This window comes from Malaclemys terrapin, chromosome 9 (genome assembly GCF_027887155.1).
Source record: "Malaclemys terrapin pileata isolate rMalTer1 chromosome 9, rMalTer1.hap1, whole genome shotgun sequence".
NCBI classification, from domain to species: domain Eukaryota; kingdom Metazoa; phylum Chordata; order Testudines; family Emydidae; genus Malaclemys; species Malaclemys terrapin.
The window spans coordinates 105491432-105514920 of NC_071513.1; the positions used below are offsets into that span (position 1 = coordinate 105491432).

The 23489-nt window shown below is 41.0% G+C and overlaps 1 protein-coding gene across 3 annotated transcripts in view; it reads right to left on the minus strand.

Annotated features, from left to right (window-relative positions):
- Window positions 1-23044, minus strand: part of ACAP2 (ArfGAP with coiled-coil, ankyrin repeat and PH domains 2) — a 108754-nt gene extending 85710 nt beyond the window's left edge. For 2 of the 3 annotated variants that reach the window (XM_054038933.1, XM_054038932.1), the window contains exons 1-3: window positions 22933-23044; window positions 3428-3485; window positions 709-828 (exon numbers count right to left, since the gene is read on the minus strand). In XM_054038933.1, coding sequence (XP_053894908.1) covers window positions 709-828; window positions 3428-3485; window positions 22933-22985 — 231 coding nt within the window. In that variant the 5' untranslated portion in view covers window positions 22986-23044. Of the gene's footprint in view, window positions 1-708; window positions 829-3427; window positions 3486-18582; window positions 19173-22932 lie in introns of all 3 variants that reach the window. The other variant, XM_054038934.1, reaches the window with a different exon arrangement.
- Window positions 23045-23489: the final 445 nt, after the last annotated feature.

Sequence of the window (23489 nt, forward strand, 5' to 3'; positions counted from 1 at the left end):
TAGTTGAAATAGCAAGTCAAAAATTAAGGGGGAGGAGGAAGAAAAACAAAAATCACACACAAAAAAGGAAAGTTTTTATGCAAAATTCCATAGAACAAAATTTGTACATTTTCTACGACAAGTTATGCCAGTTTACCAGACTAAAGAACTTAGCTGTACCAGACAACATTTGAATTTGAGGTTATGCCTCTGCTGAAATGGGCCCAATGCAGTGAAAAAGTAGGCCAAGAGAGTGTTTTATTTACAAAAAGTGCTTTACTTCAGATCCATGATCTAAACTGATGCTACCTATTTTGTGGTTTATTGTAGTCAAACCTAGACCAATGGTTCTCTGGCTTTTCCATACCAGTACCCAACCCCCTACATAGGACGGGGCACAGTGATTGTGACCGTCACGCCTGTTCAGAACCCCACAAGTTGAGAACCCTGTCCCAGAATATTTTTGGTAGGGGTCTGGCACAACCCAACCTCCAGTGCAGGTCAGAACCCAAAACTGAATGGGAGATTGTGCCATGGCCTGGAATGAAGCCTCTTCATCAAGACAGGTGTGACAGTTAAGTAAATTTGTATAGAAGTAGCAAGCATGAGTAACACTGTAAATTAAAGATTTCTCCAACACTTGCTCCCACTTAAATTATTACGATATATATGTTTCCACTTTTTCTAGTTATACTATTCCTTTTAAATATTTAACCCTCAAACACTTACCTCAACTATTACGTCCTTATTGGAATACTGTGCAAGGTCTCGAATTCCATTCACGAACTGCTTGTTGGCAACACAAAAAGCTTTACCAGTATCAATCATTGCAATGCAAAGCTTTACTAGCTAAAGGGGAAAAAATGATCATGGTAAATAAAAAAATTTTAAGTTACTTTGTTCTACAGAATTTCAAAGTTCATTTCCTGTGAAAGACAACTCTTAGATAACCTTTATAGGTACATAGCAAACAATCACACACAGGTGCAGTAATGGTTATTTTGACCCATTAGATAAGCCAAGTTGTTGTAGCAGATTTAGTCCAGGCATAGGAGGGAGCCTGAACTAAAACTAATACTTTAGAAACCAATTATTTGACTTAAGTATTTCAGAAATTGCTGCTTAATTTTGCCCTAAGCTGTACGAAAACACTTAACCGCAAGTTGTTATAGACTGATCTCACCAGCATGCCAAGAGACTGTTTAGAGTGCTTGTGACATTAAGAGGTTTATTCTTCTCACCATGGGTGAGCACAAATTCCCTTACAGTTAACCAAGATCTCACACACATGCTTCAAAAAGAGAAGGCAACTCCAAGTCATCACCATCAGTATGCTTCAGTGGTAGCACTTTCACTTCCTCACCAGAGGAGATGGATTTAGTCATATTCTATTTTATTGCTGGGTTATTACCAATATTGTCCTATCAATGAAGTACTGTACTGCCATGCTGTTTCTGCTTCTTTAGTTTAAAAAAAAGAGTGGGCTTAACTTCTAAGAGACAGTGATAACTCCAGTGTCTTAATTCATGTACCCTCTCTAAAGGAAACATTCTGATTTTCAAGGTGGAACGTAAGCTAGTGCTTTGTGAAAAATGGCTGCTCCGTTTGCTTACAGAGTCAGTAAATTATCAGTATCTTACTCATTACTGTGTACTGCACCTGGACTGTTTCTTAACTGCAGAAAAGGACCGAGGAATTACAGTGGATGAGAAGCTGGATATGAGTCGACAGTGTGCCCTTCTTGCCAACAAGGCTAATGGCATTTTGAGCTGTATAAGTAGGGACATTGCCAGCAGATCGAGGGACATGATCATTCCCCTCTATTCGACATTGGTGAGGCCTCATCTGGAGTAGTGTGTCCAGTTTTGGGCCCCACACTACAAGGAGGATGTGGAAAAATTGGAAAGAGTCCAGCGGAGGGCAGCAAAAATTATTAGGGGGCTGGAGCACATGATTTATGAGGAGAGGCTGAGGGAACTGGGATTGTTTAGTCTGCAGAAGAGAAGAATGAGGGGGGATTTGATAGCTGCTTTCAACTATCTGAAAGGGGCTTCCAAAGAGGATGGCTCTAGACTGTTCTCAGTGGTACCAGATGACAGAACAAGGAGTTCAGAACAAGTCTCAAGTTGCAGTGGGGGAGGTTTAGGTTGGATAATAGGAAAAACTTTTTCACTAGGAGGGTGGTGAAGCACTGGAATGGGTTACCTAGGGAGGTGGTGGAATCTCCTTCCTTAGAGGTTTTTAAGGTCAGGCTTGACAAAGTCCTGGCTGGGATGATTTAGTTGGGGATTGGTCCAGCTTTGAGCAGGGGGCTGGACTAGATGACCTCCTGAGGTCCCTTCCAACCCTAATCTTCTATGATTAACTATGAAAAGGACTCAGTGCAACCAAAACTCTACTGTATTTTTCTCTTGCCCCATTAACTCAAAAGTTCTACGACTCATACCTAGCTGTTGCTTTCACAACATCCTGATTTTTGCTCTTTTTGACTTGACTGCAGCTGAAACTACTACAGTTCCAATAAAGATTAAAAAAGAGAAAGTATACTTTCGCAGTATCTTTATTACAGCCAGTTGTTTTTAATCTACAGCTATGTGCGACTCTCAGACTTGTAACAAACCAGAATGAAGCAATATGAAACTGATTTAAGGAGGAGCATATTACCCAGCATGCATGCAAGAGGAAAGAATTTCTCCTATTATACTTTTATAAACACTATGCTAATACTGTCTGAAAGAACTGGAAGATCAAGGAAGCAGTGAATGGAGACAACTTGGGAAGGTGGAAAGGGGAGGTACTGGGAGCTTTTTTAAAAAGTTACAGATTAAAATAATACAAAGAAAAATGTCATTGTTTGCAAGATTCACATTAAAATAGCACGAAAACTCAGTAAAAGTAGAATCAGTTAAAGGCGATGTGATGGCCAAGAGGAGTCAATTTATTTTTAAAATATATGTAATTGCAAAATGCTTAGTGAAGACAAGCGCTGGAATTCAAATGGGTAACTTGCACTTCAAAACAACAGCAGAGATACAATAGTGCTAAGTGACCTTGTGGAAAGTTCCTCTTGTTTTCAACAACAACCCACCTTTTGTCTACTAAATAAATGAAGCAATCTCCCTGATACTTTTAACCTTAGTTCTGTTGCTTCTGCAGCCATTTATTATATGTAAAATTTACAATTTTGCTTATCTATAGCTGAGACTACTATCCCAAATCTGGTTTAATACTTAACCCCTTGACTGCTGCCTAACACAAAAAGCAGGTCATAGAAAATGAACAACAATGTATCAGGTGCATCCTAACATATCATTAATTGCCACAGAACATCAGCACTGCAACAGTTGCCACAGATAATCAGAATCAGAATAATAGGTTTATTTGATCCTGTTCATATGAATTTTCTTTTAAGTTTTCAAAGTGTACACAAACAACTTAAGCATCTTACCTTTTCAAGTTTCAATTCTAATTCTGCCACATCTCCTTCCACTTCCTCTAAAGCAGCCCTGCAAAATTAAAAACAATATATTGGAAAGTAAGACTTGACACAGAAAATACACTTCATCTTTTATTTTAAAAATTCTCTTGATTTAGCCCAAGGTCTCAGTTGCTCATATTAAGAACTTTCACGAGTCCACAGTTTCATGGAGACTTTAATGCTTAACACCACATTTTAGACTAGCACAGGTTATAATGGAGCACCAAGGAGGTGACATGCTTAATCCCTTGCCAGTTGAATACGCACCACATTACCAGAAAAATAGGGACAAGTTGGCTGGTTTGAGGAAGAAGGGCTGGAGGAATTGATTTATGAGAAATATTACATATGTGTAAACTTGGCTAAGCAATGACTGAGGGAACACATGACAACTACCTACAAACATTTGAAGGTGATAGCACCAAAAGATGAGAGGAATCACGTGACACATTGAAGCTTAAATTCTTTGTGAGGCAGGGACTGTCTATATTGTGCATCTCAGGCAGTGCCAATCACCCTGTATCATCGTTCAATAAACGATTCATGGATGAGCTTTTAAAAGGTGAAATTTAGATTAAAAAAATCATGTACAACAACATATCTGTCTTTGTAGTAAAATACCAGATGATATACTTTTAGGTCTTTTGTGTCAAATCTAGTCAGATTCTGTTTTTCTTCCATATTTATGTGAGGTAGTACAAGCTGCTTGGAGAAGGCATTTCTAAAACCTAATTTATGACTAGAGTGGCTTGTGTGGTGGTCCCACCTCCCCTTTGAGAGGTTTAAAATGTAGTTTAGAAAAAGCTCACTGGTACTTGAAACATACAGCACTGAGAACTGCTTTACAGATGAAGGGAGGTTTGCAAAAAGTTTATGACCATATTAGAATTGCTCAGCCTAATGCTTGGGACTTTGAATCCTTCTACTTCTAGCAATAAATGCTGCATCATGAAAATCTGCTCATTTACTTTCTCCGGTATAAACCCAGCATCTTCCTTCTCTCAACCTTGCTCTTCTCCGAATGATAACCCTACACTGCACCATTTTCTGCTGTGATCCTCAGCAAGATAAAGTCAGATGCTTTTGTTCAGTTATTCATCTAAGACAAAGTCAAGTACCAGTGCTTGTCTTATGGCAATATGGCTCTCAAGCTACACACCAATCTACCATCCTGGTCTCACCCCCCCCCCTTCACCTTCATTTACACAGTGTTCTAGGATTTCACTTAACACCTAAAGTTCTCCAGCTTCTGTATTGGTGACCCCTTTCAAATAGCAGGCCTCAGTGCGACCGCCCCTTATAAATTAAAAACACGTTTTAATATATTTAACACCATTATAAATGCTGGATGCAAAGCAGTGTATGAGGTAGGTGGAGGCTGACAGCTCGCGACCTCCTGAGGGGTCCCGACCCCCAGTTTGAGAACCCCTGCTGTAAGGTGTTGCTGATTGCCCTCCGTTCTCAGTGGCTTCAATAGGAGGCTCTCAACACATCACAGGATGTGGTACATATATAGCAGTACTCTCTCTAAATCTAAATGTGTTCTCCAGCATCAGAATGTGCAGGATTTCAGGTCTGACAGAGTCATCGATCCCTCCCTTCCACCTCCGGCTCATAAGGGATTCATTATCATCTTGTCTCTACAGTAGGTACCTGTTTTTCAAAGGAGAACTGGGATTAGGGTCAAATAAAAAGGAAGAACTGAACAGGTATTTGGATATTTAGATAGCAACTTAAAAAAAAGAATTAATTCTTCAATACATTGGCCAGGTGAGGGTGCCATCCTGAAAACACACTCTTAACATTATTTATCAGAGTAAAATTACATTCATGCATATGTGTTTTGCAAGATTATGCCCATAACACGTTAATATTAGGAAAGAATGGAACAGGCTGTCCTTCCTGCACAAGGAGTGTAGCAGTAGTAGCACACCAATGAATTTCCAAGCTACTTGAAAAGAATGAATTATTGCCATATCAGAGAACACACTAAGAATAGCTCATCTCAGACTGTTATACTAACCAAAAATTTGTTTTCTCTTGTTTTAGTTGTACAGAGGGAGGCGATGCAGACACATTTTCTCCACAATAAGGCATCTGGGGCAGGAATCATTTAAACCTCATAAAAATTGTAATTCAGACCTAATCCCCATACTTAACCAAAACTCTACCAAGGGAAGTAGTCATAAAACAAGACCAATAGCTGGATGCCAAATACAACAAGTACCAGGAATGCATGTCCATTAGTGAGTGAATTTCCAGAAAGAAGTAGGCTGTGGGGTTAGGGCTTTGAGCCACTGTAGTGTCTAGCAGATTGGTTTGCCACTAGGACTAAGAGAACAACTCTACTGACTTGATTCTCACTCATGCAACATTTGTGACCTCCTGAGCTATTCAAACCCAACCAGAGCAGCAGTTGAAGGGAGCATGATGTCTTGTGCAAATGAGTGACCTCTTCTCTTGCACTCCGTAATGCAGACTCAAGAACCTCTCTCTCTCTCCTCTGCTGTCACCCACCGAGTGTGGTGCAGTGTGCTAGAGTCAATCTCCCTGAATGGCCTCAGACAGAGGGCAGGAGCCGTAGAGGAGACGACGGGGAAAAAACTCAAGGTTTGGCTTAATTGTCTTTTTTTTTTTAAAAAAAAAACAAAATGAAAGTGACCATAGTTACCTCACCCACTAGTTGATGCAGGAAGGCTGGCCTCCCTCTAAAATGCATCTTCAACTTGTGTGGATCTTGGTTCCTCTCCCTGGCTGACAAAGGAAGGACCTGCCTATATATTAGGGTACCAGGGGAGTCAATGAGTACCAAGAACCCTGCCTGGAAGATGACAACAGAATTCCTATTCCAGAAAGGGAATAAATCACTCGAAGGCCATAGAGAACAGGACATCTGTGCTGGGAATTAAATTTAGTCTGGATAAAGCCATTTTAGGCTGCCCATAATTCTACACACACTGTGTGTGGGTCAGAGACTAAGCAGACATTTGCTGTTTTACTTCTACAACAATAAGGAGAGCAATGGTCACTACTTCTAAGCCAACAATGCTCCAGGAGATGTCCAACTGGCCACTCCAACACAAAAGGGGGCATTTCCAGTGCTTAATTTGTGCCGGGGCTTGCCAGGGCTGAGTCCCAGCACCTCTAGGCTGGGAAGTTCGGAGCCCTGGCACCTTTGGGCTTGCTGCCTCAGTTATGAAAGTAAAAAAATTGCTTGAGCCTCGGCACCTAATTGTTTGAGCCCTGGCACGCACCTCTTTCATTACAAATTAAGCACTGGACATTTCCCCACCTCAGGTCTGATCCAGCCTTGTTTCTTCAAATCACAGAAAAAAACCACTCTGGTCACTATTCTTTAATTTAAGCCTATTAAACTAAAAAAAGTTAGACATGAAGTTAAGTGTAGTGCTATATAGCCCTTCTTTCTAAGGGCTGGTCTACACTGGGGGCGGAAATCAATCCAAGATACGCAACTTCAGCTACGCAAATACTGTAGCTGAAGTCCAAGTATCTTGGATCGAATTATCTGGGGTCCAGACGGCGCAGGACCGTCGACTGCGCTCTGGTGGAGTTCCGGAGTCGACGGTGAGCGTGTTCGGGGATCAATAGATCGCATCTTAACAAGACGCGATATATCGATCCCGGATAAATCGATTGGTACCTGCCGATACGGCAGGTAGTGAAGACGTACCCTAAGTCAGCGCAAGTCAGACATAGTAAATAGAAGAGTCTCACTTGAATACAAACATTTAACAGACTGGGATTCCAACAAAGGTATGAAAGCAAGTAGGAAATTGAAAGTATGAACACATACATTCCTTCCCATTTTCTGTGTGAGAACTTGATTTTTTTATGCAGGTGACAAATTGTGATTACTACTATAGACTTGCTGTCAATTGGCTATGCACCAAGTCTGTGATAAAACAGTATCATTTTTGTTACTCCAATCTCCTTGTCTCATTCAGATGTTATGTCTTGTTTTAGACTATAAGGTTTGGGGGGTGGGAGCTGTCAGTCACTGCATGTTTGTACAGCCCCTAACACAATGGGTGCCACCTGGCTGAGGCCTCAATGTGATACTCAACATATTTGTTGAGTAATAATTTTACAGGAACAATGCACCTCAAATTTCAGAGAGAATAATTTCCTTAGAAAGAAGAGACAGAACCACAGTACCACAAGGAAAGAGGAGCTAGCCAAATACTACCATAATTTCTTCAGATTTATTTTAATTAAGTGAAAGGCTCAGAAGAGACTACTTTCACTGGCAGCTGGCCAGTGTACAAGAGTACAAAATTAAGTGCAATCTGCAGAGATACCCTTAGGCACCAGCCTGCACATTTTCTATTTCTGAGATGGGGACAATAGGTTTTCATTGTTTGAAGTTTTATCAATGCCAAGTTGTACTGTAAAAAACACCTTAGTAAAGTGACATCTTCAAAATCTGGGAAGAGTCAAGTCTCCTGCATGTACCCCCGATGCATGACTTGGACTAGCAGCTGCGTCTCCTTCAGATTGATATCCACACCAGTTCCATAGCATAAAAGGGATATGCAAAATTAGCTATAGATTATCTGGTGAATTCCAGTTTTCTTCAAATAACTAATTTTACAGTGAAGTTACTGCAATCACTTTCTTCATTTACTACAGTGTAGCTGCATTCAACTTCAAAGGCTGGCTCTAGAGTACCAAAGTAAATAAAGCACCACTGCCATAACTCTACCATCAAAAAGAACAATTCAGCCATTTAATGAGGGACAGCCAACAAGTAAATGGTATTGTGGTGAACTCCCTTTTGTCCTTTCTCCCACTGCTCTTTCCTCTTCACTTTAACATTTAAGGGGATTAGGAAATCGGAGCAATACAAGCTAACACAGCTCTCTCACTACCAGGGCATGCCCAAGTAGATTTGGGTTTTAGGTGGCCTAAGTCAGAGTGATTGACCATTTTAGTTAGTAGCTTCAAATCCAGAGCCAGTGTAGGTGCTACTGTGGACAAAATGCCCATCGTTTAAGGTCACTTGACAAAATCCTGTCCTCCAGTATGTGTCTAAACCAACAAGTCCAGAGCTAAATTTACACTGCAGAACAGCATGACCCCAAATGCTTCCCCATCCTACTTCCCATTCCTCTGCGCTAAATACTATGTGTCACACCAATCTGAAAATATACCTCAAGACAAGAAAGGACACAGAGTCAAAGATTCTCTACACGCATTCTTAAATTGCAAATACAAACTTGAAATGCAGGCGATTCCTCAAAATCTGTAACATTTCTGTACAAATTGAGTATTCATACTAACTTTGTTTAGTAGTGATGCCTTTAAAAAAGTAATGGCAAACCTATCAACTGAAAATATCTTCGTCTCCAAACCATACTTATCTAGTCTAAACTTATTTAGGCAATTTAAATGTGTATTTAACCTATAGTAGTCAACCACGATAGGAGACCATCTCTGCCCTAGGTATTCCAGCTGTAACTTAGCCCTGGTTCCTCACATTCCTATTTGGTAGATCCAAGCAAGAAATCCAAATTTCTTGAGGGATGGCTCCAAAAATTTGGGACTACTGAAGGTAGTAATTTTTGAGCATTTGCTTACATTTATCATGTTTCAAATTTGAGACAACTGTCAGCATCTTTGAAAATTAGGGCAAGAGTGAGCTAATACTGCTAACAACTCAAAGATGGTGTACGTTTGCAGTATCTTGCTAAATATTTGGGATTTTGTTTTCTGAGGGATTGTGTTAGTTTTCTGTAAGACTTCAGAAATAATTTGCCAAATTGCACTGATGTACTTGATAACTTAGCTTGCCTCTTGTACTTCTTCCTTGCAAAATCACCTGAACAGTTAGTCCTTACTATATTCAGAATACTCAGCTTAAAACGATTAAAAAAGTACATTAAAAGAATATATTAAACTACTCCACAACTCTTCTTTGCATATTAATGTATCGCACTCATTGGCTGTGTGTATAAATTTAAGTGTTTATATGGATCCTTTTAGCAAAGTTTATATATCACAAACATTAATTTGTCCTCAAAACAACCCTGTGAGGTAGGGAAATATTACTATCTGAATTTTATAAAAGGCAAACTGAGGCACAGAGACTAAGTGACTTGCTCATGGAGACACCAAACAAAAAAACAAAAACAAAATCTATGGTTGAGCCAGGTTCTGAAACAGATCGCCTGAGTAATGACCAAGTCTCATGATTTTTGGCAGTGTAGGAGATACAATAGGACAAGTGGACTAGAATCGGGCTGAAACTGGAGAGAAAACAACAGTTTTGGTCCATATTCTCATCAGTGACAAACAACTGTAGACAGAAGGTCATGAAACCTAAGTGTTAGAAATTAACAAGTAAACTAGAGAACAACACTCCCTAAATCATCATTTTCTTGGACATATCTATGCCCAGGTATATGAGGAACCAAGTGCACTAAGAATATAGCTGCAAAAAAAAGTCTATGTTTTCAAGTTTGTGCGTCTTTTCCATTTGTTTTATGTAATGTCCCTCTCCTCTCACCATATAGCTTGACGGTATCTTTCGTAAGTAAGGTCCTTGGAGCAAGAACTTGTGTTCATTTGAAGCACTACGCACACCAATGGCAATATTTCTCTTCTCTGAGAAGCTGGGGTTCAGGCAACAGCAAGTCTGTTTTGGACAGGAGTCCTTGTGGCACCTTAGAGACTAACACATTTATTAGAGCATAAGCTTTCGTGGGCTACAGCCCACTTCTTCGGATGCATAAGAAGAAGTGCATCTGAAGAAGTGGGCTGTAGTCCACGAAAGCTTATGCTCTAATAAATTTGTTAGTCTCTAAGGTGCCACAAGTACTCCTGTTGTTCTTTTTGCGGATACAGACTAACATGGCTGCTACTCTGAAATCTGTTTTGGATAGGAACCCCCAGCTGTTTATTTGCCAATATGTAAATTTCTCACTTACATTCTTCTTCCTGCCAAAGAATGGCCACTTAAGCAGATGATAGTCTATTTGATTATGCTGACACCTGGCTGAGGTGCTGACTAGCCTTTTGTCTCTGAGGAACTGGTTTGGGCTGCTTCCCAAAATTGGAATATACCTTAACAACATCATACAAGTCCACAAACAAAATGTAGCTTTAAAAAGTAATTACACCTGTATAAAACTCTGATTCATATTTTACCCAAACTGATTTTGGTCCTAGCTTTTTCAGAGATTTCCTACCCCCCACCCTCTTGTAATACTCTAGCAATTGGGACCACTTGAGGGGCTGATTTAACAGCCCCGTTTTAAACACGCTGGGACTAGCAGCAAGGTCTCAATGAAGGGGTCCCTGGGTCTGTAAAACCAGCGCCTAATCAAATACCAACTATGTCAATGGAAAGACATCTACTGGTGTCAAGGAGAGTTAGATCTTGTCCTTGACCTGCCAGAACCCATACCTGGTTACCTCCACAACATGCTGTAAGGATGTTGTAATTATCCCAAAACAAAACAAAAAATTTTCAACAGGAAATTCAGACTTGGAGGTAAACTCCAAAAACTCAAATATGTTAAAGTATAGAAATGCATAGTTGGGGCATCCAAACATTTATCTGTAATCTAATTGCATTATATTAAAGGGCAAACTAATTATTACAGATGCACTAGATGCCACACACACCCTAACTTCATGGGGTCATTATCAAAGAGAAACTTTCAGTTATGAAGAACAAGAGCAAAATGACCATTAATCTTTTGAAAAGGCTTCAAATTTAACCAATGCACAAGATTTTAGTGAGTTTAAACTGGGAATTTTGATGTGTCTTTATTAATCTGTTAAGATAGCTCAGGACAAAAAAATATTGTCTAACACCCAGTCCAAAATTTCTTAAAAAAAAAAATAATAATCATTAAAATGTGGACTTTTTTACTAAATGACAGGTTTCAGAGTAGCAGCCGTGTTAGTCTGTATCCGCAAAAAGAACAGGAGTACTTGTGGCACCTTAGAGACTAACAAATTTATTAGAGCATAAGCTTTCGTGGACTACAGCCCACTTCTTCGGATGCATATAGAATGGAACATATATTGAGGAGATCTATATACACACATACAGAGAGCATAAACAGGTGGGAGTTGTCTTACCAACTCTGAGAGGCCAATTAATTAAGAGAAAAAAAAACTTTTGAAGTGATAATCAAGATAGCCCAGTACAGACAGTTTGATAAGAAGTGTGAGAATACTTACAAGGGGAGATAGATTCAATGTTTGTAATGGCTCAGCCATTCCCAGTCCTTATTCAATCCGGAGTTGATTGTGTCTAGTTTGCATATCAATTCCAGCTCAGCAGTCTCTCGTTGGAGTCTGTTTTTGAAGTTTTTCTGTTGTAATATAGCCACCCGCAGGTCTGTCACTGAATGACCAGACAGGTTAAAGTGTTCTCCCACTGGTTTTTGAGTATTTTGATTCCTGATGTCAGATTTGTGTCCATTAATTCTTTTGCGTAGAGACTGTCCGGTTTGGCCAATGTACATGGCACAGGGGCATTGCTGGCACATGATGGCATATATCACATTGGTAGATGTGCAGGTGAACGAGCCCCTGATGGTATGGCTGATGTGATTAGGTCCTATGATGATGTCACGAATAGATATGTGGACAGAGTTGGCATCGGGGTTTGTTACAAGGATAGGTTCCTGGGTTAGTGGTTTTGTTCAGTGATGTGTGGTTGCTGGTGAGTATTTGCTTTAGGTTGGGGGGTTGTCTGTAAGCGAGGACAGGTCTGTCTCCCAAGATCTGTGAGAGTAAAGGATCATCTTTCAGGATAGGTTGTAGATCTCTGATGATGCGCTGAAGATACCGACCAGGGGTATTCTATTTGCTACCCAAGATCCATAAACCTGGATATTCTGGATGCCCCATCATCTCAGGCATTGGCACCCTAACATCAGGCTTGTCTGGTTATGTAGACTCTCTCCTCAGACCCTACGCTACCAGCACTCCCAGCTATCTTCGAGACACCACTGACTTCCTGAGGAAACTACAATCCATCGGTGATCTTCCAGAAAACACCATCCTGGCCACTATGGACGTAGAAGCCCTCTACACCAATATTCCACACAAAGATGGACTACAAGCTATCAGGAACAGTATCCCTGATAATGTCACAGCTAACCTGGTGGCTGAACTTTGTGATTTTGTCCTCACCCACAACTATTTCACATTTGGGGACAATATATACCTTCAAGTCAGCGGCACTGCTATGGGTACCCGCATGGCCCCACAATATGCCAACATTTTTATGGCTGACTTAGAACAACGCTTCCTTAGCTCTCGTCCCCTAACGCCCCTACTCTACTTGCGCTACATTGATGACATCTTCATCATCTGGACCCATGGAAAAGAAGCCCTTGAGGAATTTCACCATGATTTCAATAATTTCCATCCCACCATCAACCTCAGCCTAGATCAATCCACACAAGCGGTCCATTTCCTGGACACTACTGTGCTAATAAGCGATGGTCACATAAATACCACCCTATACCGGAAACCTACTGACCGCTACACTTACCTACATGCCTCCAGCTTCCATCCAGGACACACCACACGATCCATTGTCTACAGCCAAGCTCTAAGATATAACCGCATTTGCTCCAATCCCTCGGATAGAGACAAGCACCTACAAGATCTCTATCAAGCATTCTTAAAACTACAATCCACTAACCCAGGAACCTATCCTTGTAACAAACCCCGATGCCAACTCTGTCCACATATCTATTCAAGTGACATCATCATAGGACCTAATCACATCAGCCATACCATCAGGGGCTCATTCACCTGCACATCTACCAATGTGATATATGCCATCATGTGCCAGCAATGCCCCTCTGCCATGTACATTGGCCAAACCGGACAGTCTCTACGCAAAAGAATTAATGACACAAATCTGACATCAGGAATCAAAATACTCAAAAACCAGTGGGAGAACACTTTAACCTGTCTGGTCATTCAGTGACAGACCTGAGGGTGGCTATATTACAACAGAAAAACTTTAAAAACAGACTCCAACGAGAGACTGCTGAGCTGGAATTGATATGCAAACTAGATACAATCAACTCCGGATTGAATAAGGACTGGGAATGGCTGAGCCATTACAAACATTGAATCTATCTCCCCTTGTAAGTATTCTCACACTTCTTATCAAACTGTCTGTACTGGGCTATCTTGATTATCACTTCAAAAGTTTTTTTTCCTCTTACTTAATTGGCCTCTCAGAGTTGGTAAGACAACTCCCACCTGTTTATGCTCTCTGTATGTGTGTATATATATCTCCTCAATATATGTTCCATTCTATATGCATCCGAAGAAGTGGGCTGTAGTCCACGAAAGCTTATGCTCTAATAAATTTGTTAGTCTCTAAGGTGCCACAAAGTACTCCTGTTTTTTTACTATACTAATTAGGGCTTGTCTAATAGTGCAGCTGCACCACTGTAGCACTTAGTGGAGATTGTACCTATGCAGATAGGAGAGCTTTTTCTCGTGGGCGTAGGTACTCCACCTCCCAAAGAGGCGGCAACTGTGTTGATGGGAGAAGCCCTCCCAATTAACATAGCGCTGACTAGATTGGGGGTTAGATCAGTATAAACTGTTTTGCTCAGGGGTGTGGATTTTCCACACCTGTGAGTGACATAGTAATACAGATATACGTTTGTAGCGTAAACCAGGGTTCCATGGATTTACTTTTAAAATGCTAGAAAATTCAATCTGTACTCAAAGAATAAGTGTTGTAATTTTGGGAGGATACACGTTATTCTTTGTATATTAAAATGGTTGAATCCCTGTTTTAGGTGGAAAAAGCAACTCAATATCCTGCCAAAAATAAGTAATATAAATCCAACTTTAAATCAGGAAATATTCTTTTGAGTTACTGAAATCACAATGTAGTCAAAGAATTATACAATTGTATTCACTCATTGTAAAAACAAGAACATGGCCAAGTCTAGTAAAGATTTTGACTTACACTTATTGTATCTGATAGTTATTCAACATGTAATTTAAAGCAGTAAACTTTTCTTAGCCAGAACATACACAAAATCAGAATTTCAAATACTGAACACACAAGAAGGACTATACCGGGTCAGACCAATGGTCCATCGAGTTCAGTATCCGGTCTTGACAGTGGCCAATGCCAGGTGCTTCAGAGGGAATGAACAGAACAGGTAATCAAGTGAGTCATCCTCTGTCGCCCATTCCCAGCTTCTGGCAAACAGAGGTTAAGGACACCATCCCTGCCCATCCTGGCTAGTAGCCATTGATGGAGCTATGCTCCATGAACTTATCTAGTTCTTTTTTGAACCCTGGAATAGTCTTGGCCTTCACAACATCCTCTGGCAAAGAGTTCCACAGGTTGACTGTGCACTGTGTGAAGAAATACTTCTGGATGAAAAAAAGACAATACAACTGAAGTCAGTAATCTCTGCTTTAGAAGTTACTAAATTTGGCTTCCTTACATTAAAGAATTGATAACATTTGGGATTTGAGATCATCCACGTTCGATCTTAAGCACTGTTCACCACACGGATGGTACACCTTTGACAGTTTACTTCCCAAGATTACAGTTTCAGTAAGTGAGATCCTTTCCCCATAAACGCCATAGACTCAATTCCCTCAATTAAAGCCATATAACTTTTTGCAGAAAAAAAAAATTATTGAAATCTTCACATTCTACCAGTACTACACAAAATGCAAAATATCCTGGGCAGATAATCCCTAATTAATATATACAGAGGAAGTCTATGTAAAAGTTATATAATTCTCTATGCTAGAATAGATATGGTGAGTACATATGTATGTACACAATATTTTTAATAAAAAGGCATTATGAAAAAAGAATTGAAGTAGATAAAAATAGTTCAGCTTATGCTGTATGTTTCCAATATAACCAAAGAGATTAAGGTTTTACAAATATGTAAAAAACTGGATACACAATTCTTCAATAATCATCGTTTATATGTGCTAAGCCTTGAACTTTCGAGGTACCGAGTAGTCACACATTGTCCTATCTTAATTCACATACTCAGGGCTGGTCTTCATTACGGGGAGATCGACACTGCTGTAACTGATGCAGCAGGGATCAATTTAGCGGGTCTAGTGAAGATTCACATAGCACAGAGGTTCTCAAACTTTTGTATTGGTGACTCCTTTCACACAGCAAGCTGCTGAGTGTGACACCTCCCCCCCCCCATAAATTAAAAACACTTTTCTATATTTAACACTATTATAAATGCTGGAGGCGAAGCAGGGTTTGGGAGGAGGCTGACAGCTTGCAACCCCCCCATGTAATAGCCTTGTGACCCCCTTAGGGGTCATGACCCTCAGTTTGAGAACCCCTGACATGGCTGGAGTAGCGTAATTTAGGTCGACTTACCCCCGTACTGAAGACAAGCCCTTAGACTTTACATGTACAGTCTTAGACCATGATCCTGAAAACACTAATGCAGATGCTTACTATTATGCACATGCAAAGCCCCTTTAAATTCAACAGGACTACATGTGTAAAATTAAGTACACTGTCTCTGCAGGACCAGAGTGCCTTAATGTAGTATTTATATACCGTAAAATCTAACACACCACATCATAGCAACATACTGAAAGGAAGTTGCACACAATCGGGTGTGTCATCCTTCAGAAAGAAATAGAGTTAAAATATATGTGATTATATGCCTGTTTTATTATTTCCAGAAATAGAAAGTTTTACTCTGAACTAGTAATCAAAAATACCCCACCCCACATATTACATGAGAGAACAACAACAGAAAAGTAAGTTCAGCTCATAGAATTTTTCCTATTCACTCCCAGGTATGCTGTTAAGATACAATTCTCTAAGTTTTATACTGTCCATGTGAACTGTTTATATTTGTCAGTGGTAGATTAAGACCAATATTTAAGTATTCACTTATGCAAACCAGTTACTTGAGTAAGCTGAGCACAAGGATGCATAACACATCAGTTTCCTCTTGTATTACCACCACAGTAATCCATATCCAAACATCTGCTTCTCACACAACTGATAAAATCAGCTTGCATTTTTATAAGAAATACTTGTTCATTTTTTACTTTAATGTTAACAGCATTATATTCTAATCTGAGGATTCTTCTGACATTCTCATTCTCTTCACAAACACACTTTTTGAATCAAGAATACATAAGATGTTTATATTACACACTTAGAACATATGCAAGGGATTTAACTGTACATTTTTATGGCACCTATACAACTCATGTAATCAATCAAGGCAACATAAAAAACCCCAGTTCAGCACATAATCTTGGTACATGATATATTCAAAATAAAAAGTTAAACAGCTTGCTTTCTTACAATTACCTGGATTTCAAATTGACAGTTATTTTGGTCAGAGGAACTTATCAACTAAACTTTGGTTTCAGAGCACTGAGAAAAAAATGTTGAAGTCCCCAGAATATTTGCCAAAAAAAGATCTGGAATCACAGGCAAGACTATCCCTTTTATGCAAGGTGTTTTCAAGCAAGCCTGTTAAAAAAGAAGTGCAATAATCTAGTACTGCAATGGCAAAGGGTAAATGACCATTTCATGCTCTAATTAAGACAAAAATAAATGCAAACTAAATTTAGGGGACAGAAAAAGATATCATGTGTTCATATTTCTCAAGCAATAATGTTACAATTAACAGAACCACTAGTTTTTAATATGGTGGCAGGAATAATCAAGTCACCATCAACAAAATATTACGCTGCAACAAAAAAAGCTGTAAGTATTATTTCCATCTTTTCAGGAGAGGATTTGAGAAAATTCATAGTTCCTCATGGAGCACAGCACAAGAACTTAGTATCCTTACATTGTACCATGTCTTATATCAAGCCCATAAAATAGGGCTAATTATTCCCTGTGTCTACACTGGAATAGAGAACACTACTTAATTTTATCACATCACAGAAGACTACAGTAAACAGTGATGACGATAATTACATTAATCTTCCAGTGCATGCAAGAAAAGTGAGTCAATCTCCCTAAAAGCAAGTAAACCACATCAAACTCGTACACTTTTATCAAAAGTGTCACTGACACTTGTCAATATAACTTTGCCACAAAAAGTCCTATGCCTCTCATTGAGGTGCTTTTATTTTGTCCACAAAGCAACAGGAGTTTTGTCAGCAGAAGGAGCATTACAGCATGTACACCTCCACTGTTCTGTTGATGAAAGTTGACTTTTGTCAACAAAACTGGGCAGTGAAGACAAGGCCTAAGTCTCTCAGGACCATGAGGACAGACAGATGCCTCTCTCCCTTCCATGTTTCTATGTACTAAAACACAGGGTCTATAATCCAGCCCTTTAGCACCACAAATAGTAAAGGACAGATTTAAAGGTAAAGGTAGCTTTTGAAACAAATTTAAAATACTGAAAACAGAGATAAAGGAAGTGAGAACATTATTATTAAAATGTATCATCATTTGTACGGTGGTAGCATCAAAGGCCTCAATCAGAATCAAGGCCCCATTGTGCTGGCCACTGTAGTGACACACACAAAGATGCAGTTCCTTTCCCATAGAGCTTGAAACCTGAAAGCCAATAAGTCATTTGCACTGTTTAAGAGCAAAGTTCAAACAGCGTTCTGCAACTGATTAAATTAGATGTTGCCTATGCACCAAGCAAAATGAAAATTGCGTGAGCACCAAAACCATTATGACGCAGTAACTTACTGCAAATGCTACTGAAGGAAGCCTCTGGCCTACGGTTATGCTTTAAATAGGGTATTGTTTTTCAGATCCTCTCAGAAAAAGAGTAAAGGGACATCTTTGCCCCAAAGAGCTTACAGTTTATACTTAACATAACATCAAGCAAGTGTCATTAAGAGACAAAAAGAGAAGGTATGAGAAAAGGGAACACTCAACAAAGCATGCACAAACCTTAATGGTTCCAATAAAATGGAGGAGCAGTGTTCTTTCTTCTTGTTCCATGATAGCGAGGGATAATTGGAGTTACTGGGGTTTATTTAATTGCTCAGGGAAAGCAAGGATGGTATAAAATGAGTCTGAAGACAGATATGTAAACATCCTGAAATGTTCAAGGGAGTTCTACAATTATAGGATCAATCACTAAACGCACGCTGTCCCAAGCTCTCACCAGTCTTATTCTTGGTGTAGACAGCTATGCTGTCCCTGAGAAATGCAGTTGTCATGGAAGGTTGGTTACAGACAGTTGGGTGGTGCCTCAGACAGCTTGATCCCAGCCCATGGATCGGTTTGAAGATTAGAATCAGGATCTTGAACTTGGGCCAGTATTCAATGGAGAACCACAAATAGCACATGAGACCAGTTTTCCAAGACTGCACTGGCTCCCTCCTTGCTGCTTGTGGCCATTCAGGCAGTTTATTTTGATTTATAAAGCTCAGTGTGGTTTGTTCTTCACTACTGGAAACACTGCCTCACAACTATGTGATATCATGACAGATGAAGTTAGGGTGTGTCACTTTAGGTCACAGTCCCTGAATCTGAACACTAGGGAACTGGAAGCCAGGCATCATCAATGGAAAGCCCTCAACTCTGGAATTTCCTCACTCCATTATGCTGGTAGATAAAGTCCGTGGACTTGCAAGGTCTAGTGCAGTTAGCACAGCTGGGAATGAGACAGTCTGGGTTCTGTTCTTAACTGCCAGTGATCATCATGTGATTCTGGTCAAGTTATATTTTCTCTCTGCACCCCAGTCATCTCACCTGTAAAATGGGAATGATAATATTTACTCATCTTTTCTAAGTGCTTTGGAAACCTCACACTTTTCATGCTTTGAACTGCAAATCACCATCATCATTTAGTCAGGTGTTTTCAGGAAATAGGGATCTATTTTGGGGTTGGCAGCTGTTTACTTTGACAGTAGTTTAAAAAATTAACAATTTATTAAGAGCACCCTGTGTGATAGGCATATTTTATAAATCCAGATATAAAATAAATTTGATAAAACTCAATATGGGAGAGAAAAACTAATATACAACTGGGCTTGAATGGTATAGATTTTTGTTATAATAGCAGTATGTAAGCACTCTGCTGGAACAGTGATACAAAGTATAAGAATAATCATAAGGACTCAGATTTGGTTTTTATTTTCTTTTAAAGTTACCTGTAAAGGAATATTGGTTTCTCTTTTACATTATAATAATATTTTACAAATATTTAGTGTTACCTCTATAAATGCTCAAGGAAAAATTTAGGAAAACTGGTTTACTAGACAGCAACAATAAGCCAAAACAAGTTGGTGGGTAGGGGGGGAGGGAGGGAGAGAACACGAACTAGATGGAAAATAAATGCAATGGATTTTAGCAGAACTGATTTTGTTACCGTTAGATATTTTTAAAAGATTTCCTAACTCTAAAGGTAAATTAGTCAATTGCACATTCTAACTTGCTCCTACTTAGAGCAGATGCTCTGCATATGACAATTACCAATTCATATATCTGCTCACCTCTGTGTTTAAAGAGAAGAGTTAAAATAACCTGTTACACCACTTCAGACAATTACAAGCAGTAGTAAGGTCCATGAGCACTGCCCTCCTAAGACACTCAAGTACCCACCCACAAACAGCTGGGATTCTTACCAGCCTGCTGTCCTCAGACCCTGACAAGTTGCTCCACCTTTTTAATCAGACTCTGGCTAGCAGGTATCTGATCAATTTAAAACCTACTACCTTCTCAGGCTTTAAGAGAAGAGAAAGCTTTCATTGTTTGCACCACTTCCCAGTCTCTGTGGTCTGCTTTGAGGGGGCTGGAAGAAGTTTCTGCTAATCTAACCCACTGCTCTATTTTAGGTTCTCCTCTGCTGTTAACACCGCCTTCTTCTGCAGCAATTTATCAATTTCTTAAGCAGCACCCTGAAACTTCATAGTTTGTCAGTTTCATGACTGCTCATAGTACACCTCTCCCCCATATAACGTGACCTGATATAATACGAATTCAGCTATAACGCGGTAAAGCAGTGCTCTGGGAGGGAGTGGGGCTGCGCACTCCAGTGGATCAAAGCAAGTTCGATATAACGCGGGAAGATTTTTTGGCTCCCGAGGACAGCGTTATATCGAGGTAGAGGTGTATTTGTAGATTTTCCAGTCCCACTTTCCGTTCTAGAGTCTGAATTTGTAAAATTTGTAATACATGACACATTTACAAAAGTTCTTGAACAATACTTGTGATAGTCTAGGTGAATTCAATCTATAAAAATACTAACTTTTTTTGTGAGCTCACATTACAGTGCATTCATTATTCCAGTGACTATAGAGGGTTTTCTTTTTAGAAAGTGATAAATTAAAATGGACAATCCTTCATGCAAGCCACTTTCTCCACCAGCCAACTAGGGTTGGGTGGTGTTTTTGTATTACATGTCTTACCTAATATGTTATAAATATGCAAATCATTTGGATGTCTCCGAACTATACTCATTCATCACAGGCCAGACTGAAACAATGTATAAATGAACCCATGAAAAGCAAGTAAGGGCACATCTTCACTACCCGCCGGATAGCGATCGATCTATCAGGGATCGATTTATCACATCTAGTGTAGACGCGATAAAATTGATCCCCGCTCGCTTTGCCGTCAACTCAGGAACTCCACCGCAGCGAGAGGCAGAAGCGTAGTCGACGGGCGAGTGGCAGCGGTTGACTCGCCGCCGTCCTCACAGCCAGGTAAGTCAACCTAAAATACACAACTTCAGCTACACTATTCGCGTAGCTGAAGTTGCGTATCTTAGGTCGACACCCCCCCCATAGTGTAGACCTAGCCTAACAGGTCCTTTTATATACTGCAGACTTGCTAGTCCAATAGGATACTTTAGCTAATGTCACATGGATGAACAATTCTCAGATTAGTCACTTCAGGAAAGGAATATGTTATAACACTACAGACTCTACTCAGGGATTAAAAGTTATTTTATCTTTAGCTAAGAATGTTAACCAGCAAACATTTTAATTGTACAATTTTTTTTGCTTCTCCCTAACATCTGTACTGTAGTTCAGAAACTAGACAGTACCCATGGTATTCTATTCAAAACTGCCAGAAACTAGAATTCACAACAGCAGTGATAGAACTGGACACTTCTTGCCATTGCTTTTTAAAATGAACTCATTGCAATGTCTAATCAAATTTTCTGAAAGGCTGCGACAGTTACATAAAACTGGAACAGCAGACTACATTTTTCATTTGACTATTTACTAAGATCTGCAACTATCACCCCCAGCAGATACATTTCCACATATTTAAAATTTGCTGCTGCTTTTTAAAATTCAAACTAAGAGACTTTGGTTCTGTTGCCCTGTATTTATTTCACATATTAGAAAGGAAGTTATCCCACAGTTATAAACAAAGAAAATGAGTCACAGCAACATAATCTGTTCAAGTTTCAGAGTAACAGCCGTGTTAGTCTGTATCCGCAAAAAGAAGAACAGGAGTACTTGTGGCACCTTAGAGACTAACAAATTTATTAGAGCATAAGCTTTCGTGGACTACGGCCCACTTCTTCGGATGCATATAGAAGAAGTGGGCTGTAGTCCACGAAAGCTTATGCTCTAATAAATTTGTTAGTCTCTAAGGTGCCACAAGTACTCATAATCTGTTCAGCCAACCTCTGATTTAAGTTGTCACTGTTTAAATATGGTTTGTGTTTTTAATTTTTGCAGAGTACACAAGCAGGATCTTAATAAGACTTGCACTTAACAAATAAACGAGACTTTTCTCCAAGTAGTCTTTGCTACCTCCGATAAAGCTCCTTGTCCCAATTCAGTTCTCACAAGACAAACCCTGCTCCAGGGCCCCTCCCCAGGGCAACTTCTTCATTTGGCGTAAGTTATTCACGCCTATAGAGAGAGCTGTGTGTCCATTTCCTGGTTTAGCTTCAGATTTGTGTTTTAATCGGGGGTGCAGAAAGAAACGGTCTCAGGAAACCCCTGTCCCCTAACAGGGAATGATTTCTGCAGAAACAACTGTAGAGCGAGTAAAACGAGTTTACAGAGGAAATCTCTTTCCACCTACTGTTACTTTCCAACGCTACAGCACCGCCCCCGCTTAGCCGCTCAAAGCACTCGGCAGTGCCGTGATCCCGCTCCAGCCCCGCCGTGCTGACAGACCCGCACCCCCCGAGCGAGGCTCCGAGAAGCCAGGGAGAGCGGGGCTGGCCTGCCCGCTGGCCGGGGGGAGAGCGGAGCGGGGCGGAGCGGGGCGGCGGACGGGTCTGGCCCCACACCCCTGGGGAAATGGAGGCGAGGCCCCCGAGCCCCGAGCCGGGCTCGCTCCGGATCGCTGAGGCACGTGCCGGGCTGCCCGGCCCGCCGGGACACGGAGCTCGGGGCAGGGCCCCTCCCTCGCACTCACTGCCCGGGGCAGCCCCGCAGCGCGGCCGGACAGTGCCCCGCGCCCAGGCCCGGTCAGCCCCGGGGCCCCCCCCAGGCTCCCCCAGGCTCGCCCCCCCCCGGGCGCGCCGCGGCCCCGCCCTCACCTGAACCGGGGCGAGTCCTTCAGACACTCCTCGAAGTCCACCGCCACCTTCATCGTGGGGGCGACGGGCAGCGACCCCGGGCGGGGAGGGGCGGGGCGGGACGAGGCGCGCGGGGCGGGGCTCCTGGCGGGCTGGGGGCGGCCGCAGCCGTTGCTACTACGCCTACGCGAGACTGAGAGACGGCCCGCTGAAGGGACTGACAACCCAGCCAGCCAATCGGAAAGCGAACTGCACAGGGTTGGCCAATTCTGGGGGGACGTAGGCGGTGCTTCCCGCTGCGCCGCCTACTAGCTGAGTGACAACTAGATTATCCAATCATATCAGGAGCTTAGCCGGCCTGGGCAATCACCGAACGCAGCAGGAGGCGATACTGCTACGCCCTCCCTACAGCAGTGACACGCAGGAAGAGATAGCCAATCACAGAACGCGACAGGGAGCTACTTCCGTATGCCTCCCTTTCCTCCTGAATGACAGCCACGCAAGCCAATGGAGATAGACAAAGTAAAAACGTGACAGCTGCTCCCAATTCGTGCCGTCTTCTGCAGCTCACTGACAGT